A 13,339-nucleotide genomic window follows, 5' to 3' on the forward strand; every position below is an offset into this window, starting at 1 on the left:
ATAGTCTCAGGCCCTTTCAGTTTTCCCAATGGTAATTGGTAACTTGGAATGTGTTCAGTTGAAATGCCAGTTTGCTCACTCCAAGTCCCTAAAGCTGGTTGTAGCTTTCGTTTTAGTATTGTAAATTGAAGAATGAATGTTGGCTACGGTAGTGGTTATAATTTTCATTCTGTATAAGCTTCATAAGATCCTTTGCATCCTCCTGAAAAGTAGATGTTTGGTAAGAAGTGGCTGCGAAGAGTGAGGGTCTTGATGTGGGTTTCATCCTGGAATGTTGACTGTTTATTCCCTTTCATGGCTTCATGGATGCTACCTGACTTGCTGAGTTCCACCAGCATTTTATGTGTGTTGCTCAAGAATGGTGGAGGATGGAGTGGTGAAGAGGTTGGAGGGGTAATGAGAAGTGGATAGAAGGGTGTTGAGGAGTGGTTGGGGGATGGAAGGGTGCTGAGGGTGTGAAGGATGGAGGGGTTTTGAGGAGGAGGGGGTGGAGGATGGAAGGGGGATTGAGCAGGAGTAATGGGAGGATGAAGGGGAGATTGAGGAGATTACTGGTGTCTATCGAATCTCTGGCATTGGATAACTTTTGTTACTGTCCAATCTTCGGTATTGATCACTACATTAGCCAATGTTGGGACCCTGAACTCCAGATGTGTCGACTGACTGGCTGTCATGTCTCCTGTTGGCATGTACTCCTGATTTCTGGCCTTTTAAGTGTGAGCGAATGTGGGGAAAGGAATTGATGGCAACGTGGGTAGAATTTGCAAAAAAGATAGGATTAGTGTAGCTTGGATTCAGTGGACTAAAGGGTCAACTTTTCTGTTTGTGACTAATTAACTGGAAATGCTTATCTCATTTAATGATTGTGCAGGAGGGGTCAGGGAAGATGGTGGAGAATGTGTTACAGTAGGCAAGCTGCTGATCGTGTGGTTGGTATCATTGTATAGGGTCAACTACACGGCTTTGATATTTAGTAATAAATAGAATCAGTTGGGTGAGGACCTTGGTTTCATTCTCAAAAGTGAGCTGGGTTTGTCCATCTGGAAGTTTCACACTATTCATCTTGGGGATTATTTGCATTTCACCAATTTTAGCTGAATGCCAGCAACTTTGCTTTCTATAATTTCAAATTAGCCTTCTCTTGATGATTTCGAAGGTGGGGAAATTAATATTGAGATGCCTGTTTTGGGTGTAAGCTTTACATTTGCTGGCTCCGGGCACTCTTGGCAATTCATTTCCTTTATTTGCTTATTTTGTTGCTAACAAGTCCAGCATTTCCTAGCAATTACTAATTTGCCAAGCTATAGCCTTGAACCGTTATGGAAGTTCGTCCCATTGTGCTGTTGGGTCAGACTTAACCTAGTAATAATGAAGGAGTAGTGATTATATTTCCAAGCCTGGATATGAGTCTTCAGTTGATAGGAGGTGCATATTGGTGGTTGATGAAATTGCTGTACGGTGCCAATGATCACCGATTGGGTTTCAATTCTGTCAGCTATCTGTAAGGGTTTTGTACGCTCTCCCCACAACTTCATGGGTTTACTCTGGGTGCTCTGGTTTCCTCCCATATTCCAGGTAAGGTTAGTGAGTTGTGGGCAGGCTATTTTGGCGCTGGAAACATGCTGACAGTTATGGGATGCCCCCAGCACAACTTTGGGCTGTGTTGTTTGTTGACGCAAGTGACTCATTTCACTTCATGTTTTGATGTACATCTGACAAATAAAGCTAATCTTTAAGAAGAAAAGTGCTGCATTTTTGAGATGACATAAACAATGGATTGTTTGCTTCAAAAGAGTATTCAGAAACAGAGGGACTTGAAATACAAGGCCAGGATTATATTAAGATGTGATGCTTTCTGTGGTGCATCGATAACAATCATCATGGTAGTGTAGCGGTTAGCGTGGTGCTATTACAGATCGGGGCATTGGAGTTTGGAGGTCAGCTCTGGCGTCCTCTCGAACCAAGCTTGTTATAAAGGTGGCACAGTAACATCAGAATTGGTTTATTATCACTGACATATATTGTGAAATTTATTTTATATAATATCTCAAATTTAATAAGTAGTGAAAAATAGAGAGGTTCGTTGGGTTCATTGTCCATTCAGAAATCTTTTGGTGTAAGGGTAGGAGCTGTTCCTGAAATGTTGAGTGTTTGATTTCAAACTCCTGTACCTCCTTTCTGATGGTAGTAACGTGAAGAGGGTAGGTCCTGGGAGGTGGGGGTCCTGAATGACGGATGCTGCCTTTCTGAGGCATCGCCCTTTGAAGATGTTCTTGATCGTAGGGAGACTTGTGTCAGTGATGGAGTTGGCGTAGTTTACAACTCTGTTGCTTTTTCCAATCCTATGCAGTGGCCCCTCCCATAACAGATGGCAATTCAACCAGTTAGAATGATCTCCGTGGTATATCTGTAGAAATTTGCTGGAGTCTTTGGTGACAGAATAGATCTCTACAAACTCCTAATAGCTGCTGATGTGGTTCTTACTAATTGCATCAATATATTGGGCCCAGGATAGATCTTCACAGATGTTGACACCCAGGAACTTGAAGTTGCTCATTCTTTACAATGTAGCATAGCACAACCCAGTGACTCAGGTTCAAGTCTGTCACTGTAAGGTGTTTGTATCTTCCTCCTCAGAGTCCTGACATCCAGCAGAGAAACAGACTGCATGACCCATTGATTCAGTGCCAACCAGCATTCACTCATACTAACCCTACTCTAATCCCAGTTTGTACCTCCCCCCCCACCACCCCATACTCCCTTTCACTTCTTCCAGATTCTGCCAATTTCCAGTCCACAGTTAACCGACAACTCACACATCGTTAGACCATGGGAGGAAACGCAGGGAGAACGTGCAGACTCCTCACAGAGAGCTTTGAGGTCAGATTGAACTCGGATTGCTGGGTCTGGGTCTGGGAATGGGAATCAGGCCACCAGGCCACCGATCAGGAAAAGCTCAGACTTAGCTGTGTACAAGAGTCTGAGATCCCACACCACCAGATTCAGGAACATTTTTTACCTTATAGCCATCAGGCACCTGAATCATTGAAGATAACTTCACTCACCTCAGTGCTTACAGTGGTGCTAGAAAGTTTGTGAATCTTGTAGAATTTTCTCTATTTCTGCATAAATATGACCCAAAATGTGATCAGATCTTCATGTAAGTCCTAAAACTACATGAGAACCCAATTAAATAAATAACACAAAAAGCATTACACTTGTTAATTTATTTACTGAGAAAAATGATCCAGTAGTACATGTACATGTGAGAAATAAATATAATTGAGGTGAGATAATGAGAGGCTGATGTGTTACAGGTCTTCTATCTGCATTTACTCTTTTTGTAAACCTTCATCCTAAGGACTGAAGAGTCCAGGCACCTTCACTGAGTTTGACCAACTTTGGTATTTAGGTGCTGTGTCACATTTGGGTTCCTCAAAGGTGCATGGTTTTGTTTCTCAACAGGCAGTCGTCCACCACAGAGCCACTTAATACGCAACACTGTAGTTTGACAGGATCTTTTGTCATTATGTAATGGCTCCAGTTCTTTGTTTCAGATGATTTCAAGCCAGCATCCATTGACACAACATGTGAAGGAGACCTTGAAGTGGGCAAAGGGGAACAAATCACGATCACCTTGCCAAACATAGAGGTAAGAACTTGAACAAATGTAGACAACTAGATGGCTAAGTTTCTTGAGATGGCTGCAAATATGAGCATGGAACTTGATACACTTCCATTTGGAATTCAGACAGTACGTAGGATGAGCAGTGTAGGTACATTACAAGATACAAAGGAAAGATTTCCTCTGACTGCATTTGGCAAACAACTTTGATTTCATTTTAAAGCATAGGACATTATAGCACAGTACAGGACCTTCGGCCCATGAAGTTGCACTGACCTGTTAACCCTCTCTTCCCCCACCTCCATTTTTCTATTATCCATGTGCTAATATAAACATTTCTTAAATGTCCCTAATGTATCTGCCTCTACCACCACCAGGGCATTCCATGCACCTACCACTCTCTGAGTATGTATGTATGTATGTACAAATAAATACATACATACCCCTGACATTCTCCCTATAATTATCCTCCTTATTTTCAAAACCCTTCTGAACCTCCTGGAAAAGGACTTGCATTTATTGAATATCTTGAACATCCCACCAGTGTGTCTCAAAATACTGTTGTGGTCACTTTTGCAGTGTAGAAAACATAGCAGTCAATTTGTGCGGTCAATTTCTTACGGGTGTCAATAATTTTAAAAATGTTTTAATAATGTTGAGAGAGACTAGGAATTGATTTCCCTGCCCTTCACAGTAACTGTTTTGACATTTAACAGTGAGAGCAGACAGAGCCTGATGTGAAAATAATAATATAAAAGAGGATGCCAAAAGTTTTCAGATATTTAAAAAGAAGAGTACAAGAGGCAAGAATGATATTGGACTGCTGGAAAATGACAGGGGGCAGAAGTGAGTGTAGCAGTGATTACTAAGGAGAACCTGCTTGAGAAGCTGAAAGGTTTACACCCCAGGTTTCTGAAAGAGGAAGCTGAAGAGATTGTGGAGGCATTAGTAATGACCTTTCAAGAATCACTAGATTCCGGAATGGTTCTGGAGGATGGGAAAATTGCAAATGTCACTCCACTCTTTAAGAAAGGAAGGAGGCAGAACAAAGGAAATTATAGGCCACTTAGCCTGACTTCAGTGGTTGGAAGATGTTGGAGTCCATTATTAAGGATGAGGTTTTGAGATGCTTGGCACATGCTAAAATAGGCAAGATTTCTTGCCTGACAAATTTGTTGGAATTGTTTGAGGAAATAAAAAGCAGGATAGACAAAGGAGAGTCAGTGGATGTTGTTTACTTAGATTTTCAGAAGGCCTTTGAGAAGTTGCTGCAAATGAAGCTACTCAAAGTAAGAACCCATGGTATTACAGGAAAAATATTAGCATTGATAGCAGATTGGCTGATTGGCAGGAGGCAAAGAGTGGGAATAAAGAGAATAAAGATTCTGATCTGATTTTCTGGTTGGCTGCCGGTGACTAGTGGTGCTTTGAAAGGTTTGGTGTTGGGACCACATCTTTTCACGTATTATGTCAATGATTTGGATGATGGAATTGGTGGCTTTGTGGCCAAATTTGTGGATGATACAGCAATTCTAGGTGGAGGGGCAGATGGTGTTGAGGAAGCAGGGAGTCTGCAGAAAGACTTAGATTGGGAGAATGGGCAAAGAAGTGAAAGATGGAATATAGTGTGGGAAAGTGTATTGTGCACTTTGATAGAAGGAATAAAGGCATAAATTATTTTCTAACTGGGGAGAAAATTCAAAAATCAGAGGTGCAAAATAACTTGGGAGATCTCTTGCAAGATTTCCTAAAGGTTAACTTGCAGATTGAGTTGGTGAGGAAGGCAAATGCAATGTGTGTGTATATATGTATAATATATACACACACACACACACTACAATAGAGTCGTTTAAGAGGCTCCTGGATAGGTACATGGAGCTTAGAAAAATAGAGGGCAACGGGTAACCTGAGGTAATTTCTAAAGTAAGTACATGTTTGGCACAGCATTGTGGGCCGAAGGACCTGTATTGTGCTGTAGGTTTTCTATGTTTCTATATATTTAAAGTGGAGGTTGATAGTTTCTTGATTAGTCCAGGCATCAAAGGTCTACAGGGTGAAGGTAGGAGAATGAGGTATGAGAGAGATAATAAATCAGCCATGATGGGATGGCAGAGCAGATGCGATGGGCTGAATAGCCCAGTTCTTTTCCTGTGACTTATGGTCTTATGGCAAAATAGCATCTCTAACAGTGTAACACTCCTACAGGGATGCACTGAAATGATCTTTATGAAAGAGTTTGCAGAGGTTTACTTGAATCTGGAATCTTGTGACCAATCTGAGAGTTCATATAGTGAGTTACAGCTAATTCGTGGCTTTCCAGGATGCTACAATAATTAGCCCATCATATCTGTCTATGGTCTTTCTGTTATCAGCTTAATCTTGCTGCTGTATTTTTTCCTGATAGCCTTGGAATTAATTTTTTCCTTTAAGGGTACAGTTTGCAGCAGAAAACAAGCTGTTGGAGGGACTCTGGTCAGGTAGCAACTGCAGAGCAGAAGAATGGTTGACGTTTTGAATTGAGTCCCTGCATCAGAGTCTTGACCTGAAGCACTAGCCTTCACAGATGCTACCTGACCCGCTGAGTTCCTCCAGCAGTTTGTTTATTTCACGGTCCAGGTTAAGGCATCAGCAGTCTCTTGTGTCTCCAAGTATATAGATCAAATCCTTTATAGTAAAGCCACCGCTGGAACTGCAGAGAGTCATGGACACAACTCAGTGTATTTGGAAACGAGCCTTCCCTCTATGGACTCTGTCTATACTTCACGCTGCCTTATAAAGCGGTCAGCATTATCAAAGTCCCCTCACTGAAAATTTTCTCCTCTCCCCTCTCCCATCAGGCAGAAGATACAAAAGTCTGAAAGCACTTACCAGCAGGCTCAAGGATAGCTTCTAACCCACTGTTATCAGACTCGTGAGCGGACCTCTTGTATGATAAGATGAGCTCTTGACCTCACAATCTACCTTATTATGATCTAGTATTTTGTTGTTTACCTGCACAGCACTTTTTGTGGTACCTTTTACACCTTATTGTACATTGTTACTGTTTTACCTTATTATACCTCAATGCACTGTGTAATGATTTGATCTTATGACCAGAGTGCAAGACCAGCTTTTGACATACCTCAGTACCTGTGACCATGAAACCAAAACCCTCTTAAGCAGTGCTGTCCAGGCCATAATGCATATCAACACTGGCCTTAATTTCCTTTGCTTTTCAAACCAGAATTTCTGATTTTTTTGTTTGGACAGGGATCAACACCACCCATGTCAGTATTTAAGGGCTCAAAGAGACCATACCACAAAGAGTGTATTCTCATTGTAAATCACGACACTGGGGAATATCGGCTTGAAAAGCTCAGCAGCAACATCACAGTGAAGAAAACCAGGTGGGTGATCCATGCCGACTGTGTTACTGTGATGAGGGCAATGCGCACTGCATTGTATTGCACACCGCTTTGGTACATCAGTGGACAGCACAGTGGCGTAGCGGTTCGCGCAATCACTTTACAGCAGTAACGATCTCTGACTGAGATTTGGTCCCTGCTGCCGGTAAGGAAGTTTGTATGTTGTCATCATTACCCTGTGGATTTCCTTCGGGTGCTCTGATTTTCTCCCATATTTCAGAATGGACAGGCTGAACAGCATAATTCTGCTCCTGTCGTATAGTCTTAGTGAATTGTAGGCGTGGTATGTTGGTGGTTGAAGCATGGCGAATCTTGCGGGCTACCTCCAGCTCATTGTAAACAACGACACATTTCACTATATGGTTCAATGTACATGTGACAAATAAATCTTCAAAATCTGAAGTGTGTACTACAAACCCCTATGGTACTACAGGCGCTGCTGAGCCTTCCCTGCTATCAAAGAGGTGTTGGTGGTCCAAGAGGGCTCTTCTGTGATGTTCACTCCCAAGAACTTAAAACTGGAGACCCTTTCCACTACTACACCACTTGTGAGTAGTGGAACTTGTTCATACCTTCTTGATTTCCAGAAACCAATAATTATTTCTTTGTTCTGATGTTGAGTGAAAGGTTATGGTTATTACAACATTCAGCCAGTTTCTGCACCTCCTCTCCGGATGCTGTTTTGTTGTTATGTGTAATTATCCAGTCATTGTGGATAATTCTGCAGATTTGAGGATGGAGTTGGATGAGTAAGAGTGAAAATGAGTAGGGTCAGGGAGATTGATGTGCTCCTGCCTAGTCTGACTGTCTGGGTGTGATCAGTAAGAAAGTCCAGAATCCAGTTGCAAATTGGTGTGTTGAGTCTCAGACTGTGTAGTTTAATGGTTAACTTGTTGTGGGGAGTATGGTGTTGAAGGCAGAACTGTAGTCAATTAAAAAGCATTCTGGTGTAGGAGTCCTTATGCTCCAGGTATCCAGTAGAATGTGGAGACCGAAGGAGATGGCATCTTCGGTCGATCTGTTGGCCTTGTAGAGTAGCAGGGATGGCGATGTTAATGAGGGACATAACCAGTCTCTCCTGGCACGACGGCCATGGGGGTGAATACAGCTGGTCTGTGGTCGCTGAGGCATGTTACCGATGACTGACTGTTTTGGGATTGGTACGATGGTTTTGAAACATGCAGGGACCACAGCGAGGGTGAGGGAGAGAGTATAGATCCTCTGCGTGCTGATCAGCTCTGTCCCTGGCACAGCACCCATGTGCACTGTTGGGCAATTTGGGCAATTGGTGACCTTTTTTAGTTGTCACAAAGTGATAGGTTTGGAAAAGGAGATGGTCCTGTGAGGTTAGGTGATTTGAGGCTGATCAAAGAGTTGGAGATACCTTGGTCGTTATGGATAAGCCAAGGAGACTGTTTCTGTGGTAAATAACTCTGAGAGGCTGGAACAGGAGATGCTGTTTACTTTTTACTAAGCTCCATGTACCTATCTAAAAGTCTCTTAAAAGACCCTATTGTATCCGCCTCCACCACTGTTGCCAGCAGCCCATTCCACGCACTCTGAGTAAAAATCTTACCCCTGACATCTCCTCTGTACCTACTCCCCAGCACCTTAAACTTGTGTCGTCTTGTGGCAACCATTTCAGCCCTGGGAAAAAGCCTCTGACTATCTACACGATCAACGCCTCTCATCATTTTATACACCTCTGTCAGGTCACCTCTCATCCTTTGTCTCTCCAAGGTGAAAAGGCCGGGTTCACTCAACCTGTTTTCATAAGGCATGCTCCTCAATCCAGGCAACATCCTTGTAAATCTCCTCTGCACCCTTTCTATGGCTTCCACATCCTTCCTGTAGTGAGGCGACCAGAACTGAGCACAGTACTCCAAGTGGGGTCTGACCAGGGTCCTATATAGCTGCAACATTGCCTCTCGACTCCTAAATTCAATTCCAATTCAATTGATGAAGACCAATACACCATATGCCTTCTTAACCAGAGAGTCAATCTGTGCAGCTGCTTTGAGTGTCCTATGGACTCGGACCCTAAGATAGAAACATAGAAACATAGAAAATAGGTGCAGGAGTAGGCCATTCGGCCCTTCGAGCCTGCACCGCCATTTATTATGATCATGGCTGATCATCCAACTCAGAACCCAGCCTTCCCTCCATACCCCCTGACCCCTGTAGCCACAAGGGCCATATCTAACTTCCTTTTAAACATAGCTAATGAACTGGCCTCAACAGTTTGCTGTGGCAGAGAATTCCACAGATTCACCACTCTCTGTGTGAAGAAGTTTTTCCTAACCTCGGTCCTAAAAGGCTTCCCCTCTATCCTCAAACTGTGACCCCTCGTTCTAGACCTCCCCAACATCGGGAACAATCTTCCTGCATCTAGCCTGTCCAATCCCTTTAGGATCTTATACGTTTCAATCAGATCCCCCCTCAATCTTCTAAATTCCAACGAGTACAAGCCCAGTTCATCCAGTCTTTCTTCATATGAAAGACCTGCCATCCCAGGAATCAATCTGGTGAACCTTCTTTGTACTCCCTCTATGGCAAAGATGTCTTTCCTCAGATTAGGGGACCAAAACTGCACACAATACTCCAGGTGTGGTCTCACCAAGGCCTTGTACAACTGCAGTAGTACCTCCCTGCTCCTGTACTCGAATCCTCTCGCTATAAATGCCAGCATACCGTTCGCCTTTTTCACCGCCTGCTGTACCTGCATGCCCACTTTCAATGACTGGTGTATAATGACACCCAGGTCTCGTTGCACCTCCCCTTTCCCTCTGATCCTCCAGACTGCCAAGTGTCTTACCATTAATATTATATTCGGCCATCATATTTGACCTACAAAAATGAACCACTTCACACTTATCTGGGTTGAACTCTATCTGCCACTTCTCAGCCAGGTTTTGCATCCTATCAGTGTCCCGCTGTAACCTCTGACAGCCCTCCACACTGTTGACAGCCCTCCACACTATTCACAACACCTCCAACCTTTCAAGTACTTCTTCAAGCACTGTAGCTTTCTGTGTCCATGTGTTCATTTTGTCTTGTATCCTTACTTCATCTCCTTGGTGCAGTTCAGGTAATGGACGAGAACATCTGTCAAAGTATATTTTCTGCTTTGCTTTGTGTTCATCTTTCCATCTTTTCACTTGTTCACCTCCCTCTGTTCTCAGAAGGCTCTCATCTATTGGCAGATTGGATCTCAAACAGCGTCCCATCAAGAGCTGAGCAGGTGAAAATCCACATTCAACTGGAGTACTGCGATAGGCTAACAAAGCTTTATAAAAATCACCTCCACTGTCTTTTGCTTTGTGCATCAGTTTCTTGATAATTCCCTACCGACTTCTCAACTAACCCATTGGACTGAGGGGAAAATGGACTAGATGTTGAATGGACAAAGCCCCATTCATGAGCAAAATGTCTCATGCATTCACCAGTGAATTGTGGACCATTGCCTGTGAAAACTTCATCAGGTACACCATGTCTGGAAAAAACTGATTTCATGCATGTAATTGCAATCTCTGCTGTTGTTGTGCTCAGACCACACACTTCAGGATACAATGAGTAGTAATCTGTTATGAATAGATAATCTTTGTTGTCAGTTACAAAAAGATCAATGCCTACCTTCTGATAAGGTCTCTGAGGACTAGGATGTGGATGCAGTGGCTCCTTAGGGTTGCTAGGTTGGTATTTAAGGCATATTTGACAAGAAGACACCAATTCTGCAATTTCTTGATTCATCCTGGGCCAAAACATCACTTCCTGCGCCCTTCTCTTACATTTTTTAATACCTAAGTGGCCTTCATGAATTTTCCCAAGCATTTCTTTTTGGAGACTTTTAGGAATCACAATTCTGCTACCTTTGTACAATATCCCATCACAACAGAAAGTTCTGATCTGTGGTTCCAATATCCTTGTACTTCTAAGGTACCATCATGCTTATTATCTGGCCCTCCGTCCATCACCACTTGTATTACCTGACTGAGAATTTTGTCCTTCTCTGTCTGAAGACGCAGCAATTCCAACTTTTCAGCAGAAACAGGTACAGTCTCTGTGATCATATCAACAAATGCCTGAACATCAACAGTGCCCCTACGGCTGTCTTTTGTTGTTGGATCCACAGCTGTGGAAAGTGTATCAGCCGTGTACATGAATTTTCCAGGTGTGTATGACACATTCAATACATATCTTTGCAATTTGATCATCATTCGCTGAATTCGCAAAGGACAGTCACTTAAAGGTTTGTGAAACAATGCAAACAGAGGCTTATGATCACTTTCAACATCAATAGATTGCCCTGACACAAACTGATGAAATCTCTCATAAGCAAACATAATGCTGAGCATTTCTTTTTTGGTTTGGGCATACCTTGTTTCTGGATCAGATAATGACCCAAATGCCTATGCCATGGTAGCCATTCCTTATCATGTTTCTGGAGTAATACTGCCCCTAAGCCTGCTTGAGATGCATCACATGAGATTTTGATGGGTCTCTCAGCATCATAAAATTTCAACACAGGTTCTTTAGTGAGTGCTTTCTTGAGATTTTGCCATGCCTCCTTCTGTTCATGATTCCAGCTCCATTCGATGTTCTTTTCTGTTCGCTGCCTCAATGGAGCAAGCTTTCCGAAAGATTGGGTATGGATTTTTCCATGTAGTTGACCATTCCCATGAACCTTTGAACATCCTTTTTACATTGTGGTCTTGGCATGTTCTCAATAGCAGAAACCTTCAATGGATCAGGACGCACACCCTGATTGCTGATGATATCACCCACAAAGGTAAGTTCAGACACTCCTAGCTGACATTTGTCTTTATTCAACTTCAGCTTTGCCTTGAGTGTTGCCTCAAAGACTTGTCCTCAATGTGCTCATATAGCATGTGAATGGTTTTATGGTACACTTCAGGAGCAAATGGAAGCCTAAGAAAACAGTATCTGGCAAAAGGAGTGTTAAAGGTACACAACTTTGAACTCGGTTCATCTAGTTTAAGTTGCCAGAATCAAGGGGATACATCTAATTTACTAAAGTACTTTGCATTAGCAAACTGTGACATAATTTCTTCACGAGTAGGCAATTTGAAATGCTCTCTTTTAATGGCTCGATTCAAGTCTCTTGGACCTAAGCAAATCCTTAGTTTTCTATTTTACTTATCAACGATGACAAGCGAATTGACCGATTCAGCCAGTTCATCAATTTTTTTTTGTGACTCTTAGCCATTCCATTCTGTCAAGCTCTATTTTCAGTTGATGACATAATGCGAAAGGCACTTTTCTACATGGATGTACTACGGGTGGCACTGTGTTGTCAGTTTTAATCGTGTGCTCTTCTGGAAGACAACCAAGCCCTTGAACAAGTCCTCATACTCTTTCATCGAGTCACTATATTCTGACGCTGTGTCACTGTCCAGGACTAATCTCTTTTCACCAAATTCAGTCTCTCACAGGCAGATAAACCCAGAATTGACTGTACATTCCTTGGCACCACCACAAATGAAAGCGTGTGCACAATATTCTTGTGTGATACTTTTGCCACACATGTTCCTTTAACTGGAATGTCTGCACCTGAATACCCAGTCACTTTTATATTTGTCTCATGTAACTTTGGTCTTAGCTTTAATGCTTTAAAGTCAGATTCTGCAAGAACATTTACTTGTGCTCCAGTATCAAGTTTAAACAGAATATTGTTTTGATTCACTTGCGATGGAATAGTCCAGTCATTCTTACTTTGTTTGTTTTCACAAAGCACATCTATATAAAACTCCTCAAGTTCATTTTCAAGCACTGCATTTACTTGTTTTATTTTCTTTCTACTTCTGCAACAGCGTGAAAAATGATTACTCTTACCGCAGTCATTGCACATTTTCCTATACGCTAGACACTGTTTTGGCTGATGCTGCCACCCACAGCAATCACATAGCTTTTTTTTTCTCTCATATGACGTCTTGCTCTCTGTCGTTTTTGTTGTCGTTCTATTATTTTTTCTAATATGTTTGTGCTTCCTCACAGCATCTACGTTGCAGTTCTGAATGAAAAGTTCTTTAGCCTGTGACGTCACAGTTTCTGAAGCTTTGCAGGGCATAAAGGTTTTTCCAAGTCTAAGTCTTGTTCTCTTAACAGTCTTTCTCTCAGACCTTTATCCAGAATGCCACAAACAATTCTGTCTTTAATGAGAGAGTCTGTCAGTTGTCCAAACTCGCATGTTTTACTCCGGTGTCTCAACTCAGTAACATATTGATCAGTAGTTTCACCAGCTCTCTGCGTACATGTAGAAAACCTATGCTACTTGTATATCACATTTCGC

The 13,339-nt window shown here is 42.4% G+C and overlaps 1 protein-coding gene across 2 annotated transcripts in view; it reads left to right on the forward strand.

Moving 5' to 3' along the window:
* The window catches only part of eaf2 (ELL associated factor 2), a 95,185-nt gene that overhangs the window by 19,744 nt on the left and 62,102 nt on the right, over nt 1-13,339 (forward strand). For both annotated transcript variants that reach the window (XM_063049956.1, XM_063049957.1), the window contains exons 2-3: nt 3,558-3,652; nt 6,875-7,011. In XM_063049956.1, coding sequence (XP_062906026.1) covers nt 3,558-3,652; nt 6,875-7,011 — 232 coding nt within the window. The remainder of the gene's footprint in view (nt 1-3,557; nt 3,653-6,874; nt 7,012-13,339) is intronic.

This window comes from Mobula hypostoma, chromosome 6 (assembly GCF_963921235.1).
Source record: "Mobula hypostoma chromosome 6, sMobHyp1.1, whole genome shotgun sequence".
NCBI classification, from domain to species: Eukaryota; Metazoa; Chordata; class Chondrichthyes; order Myliobatiformes; family Myliobatidae; genus Mobula; species Mobula hypostoma.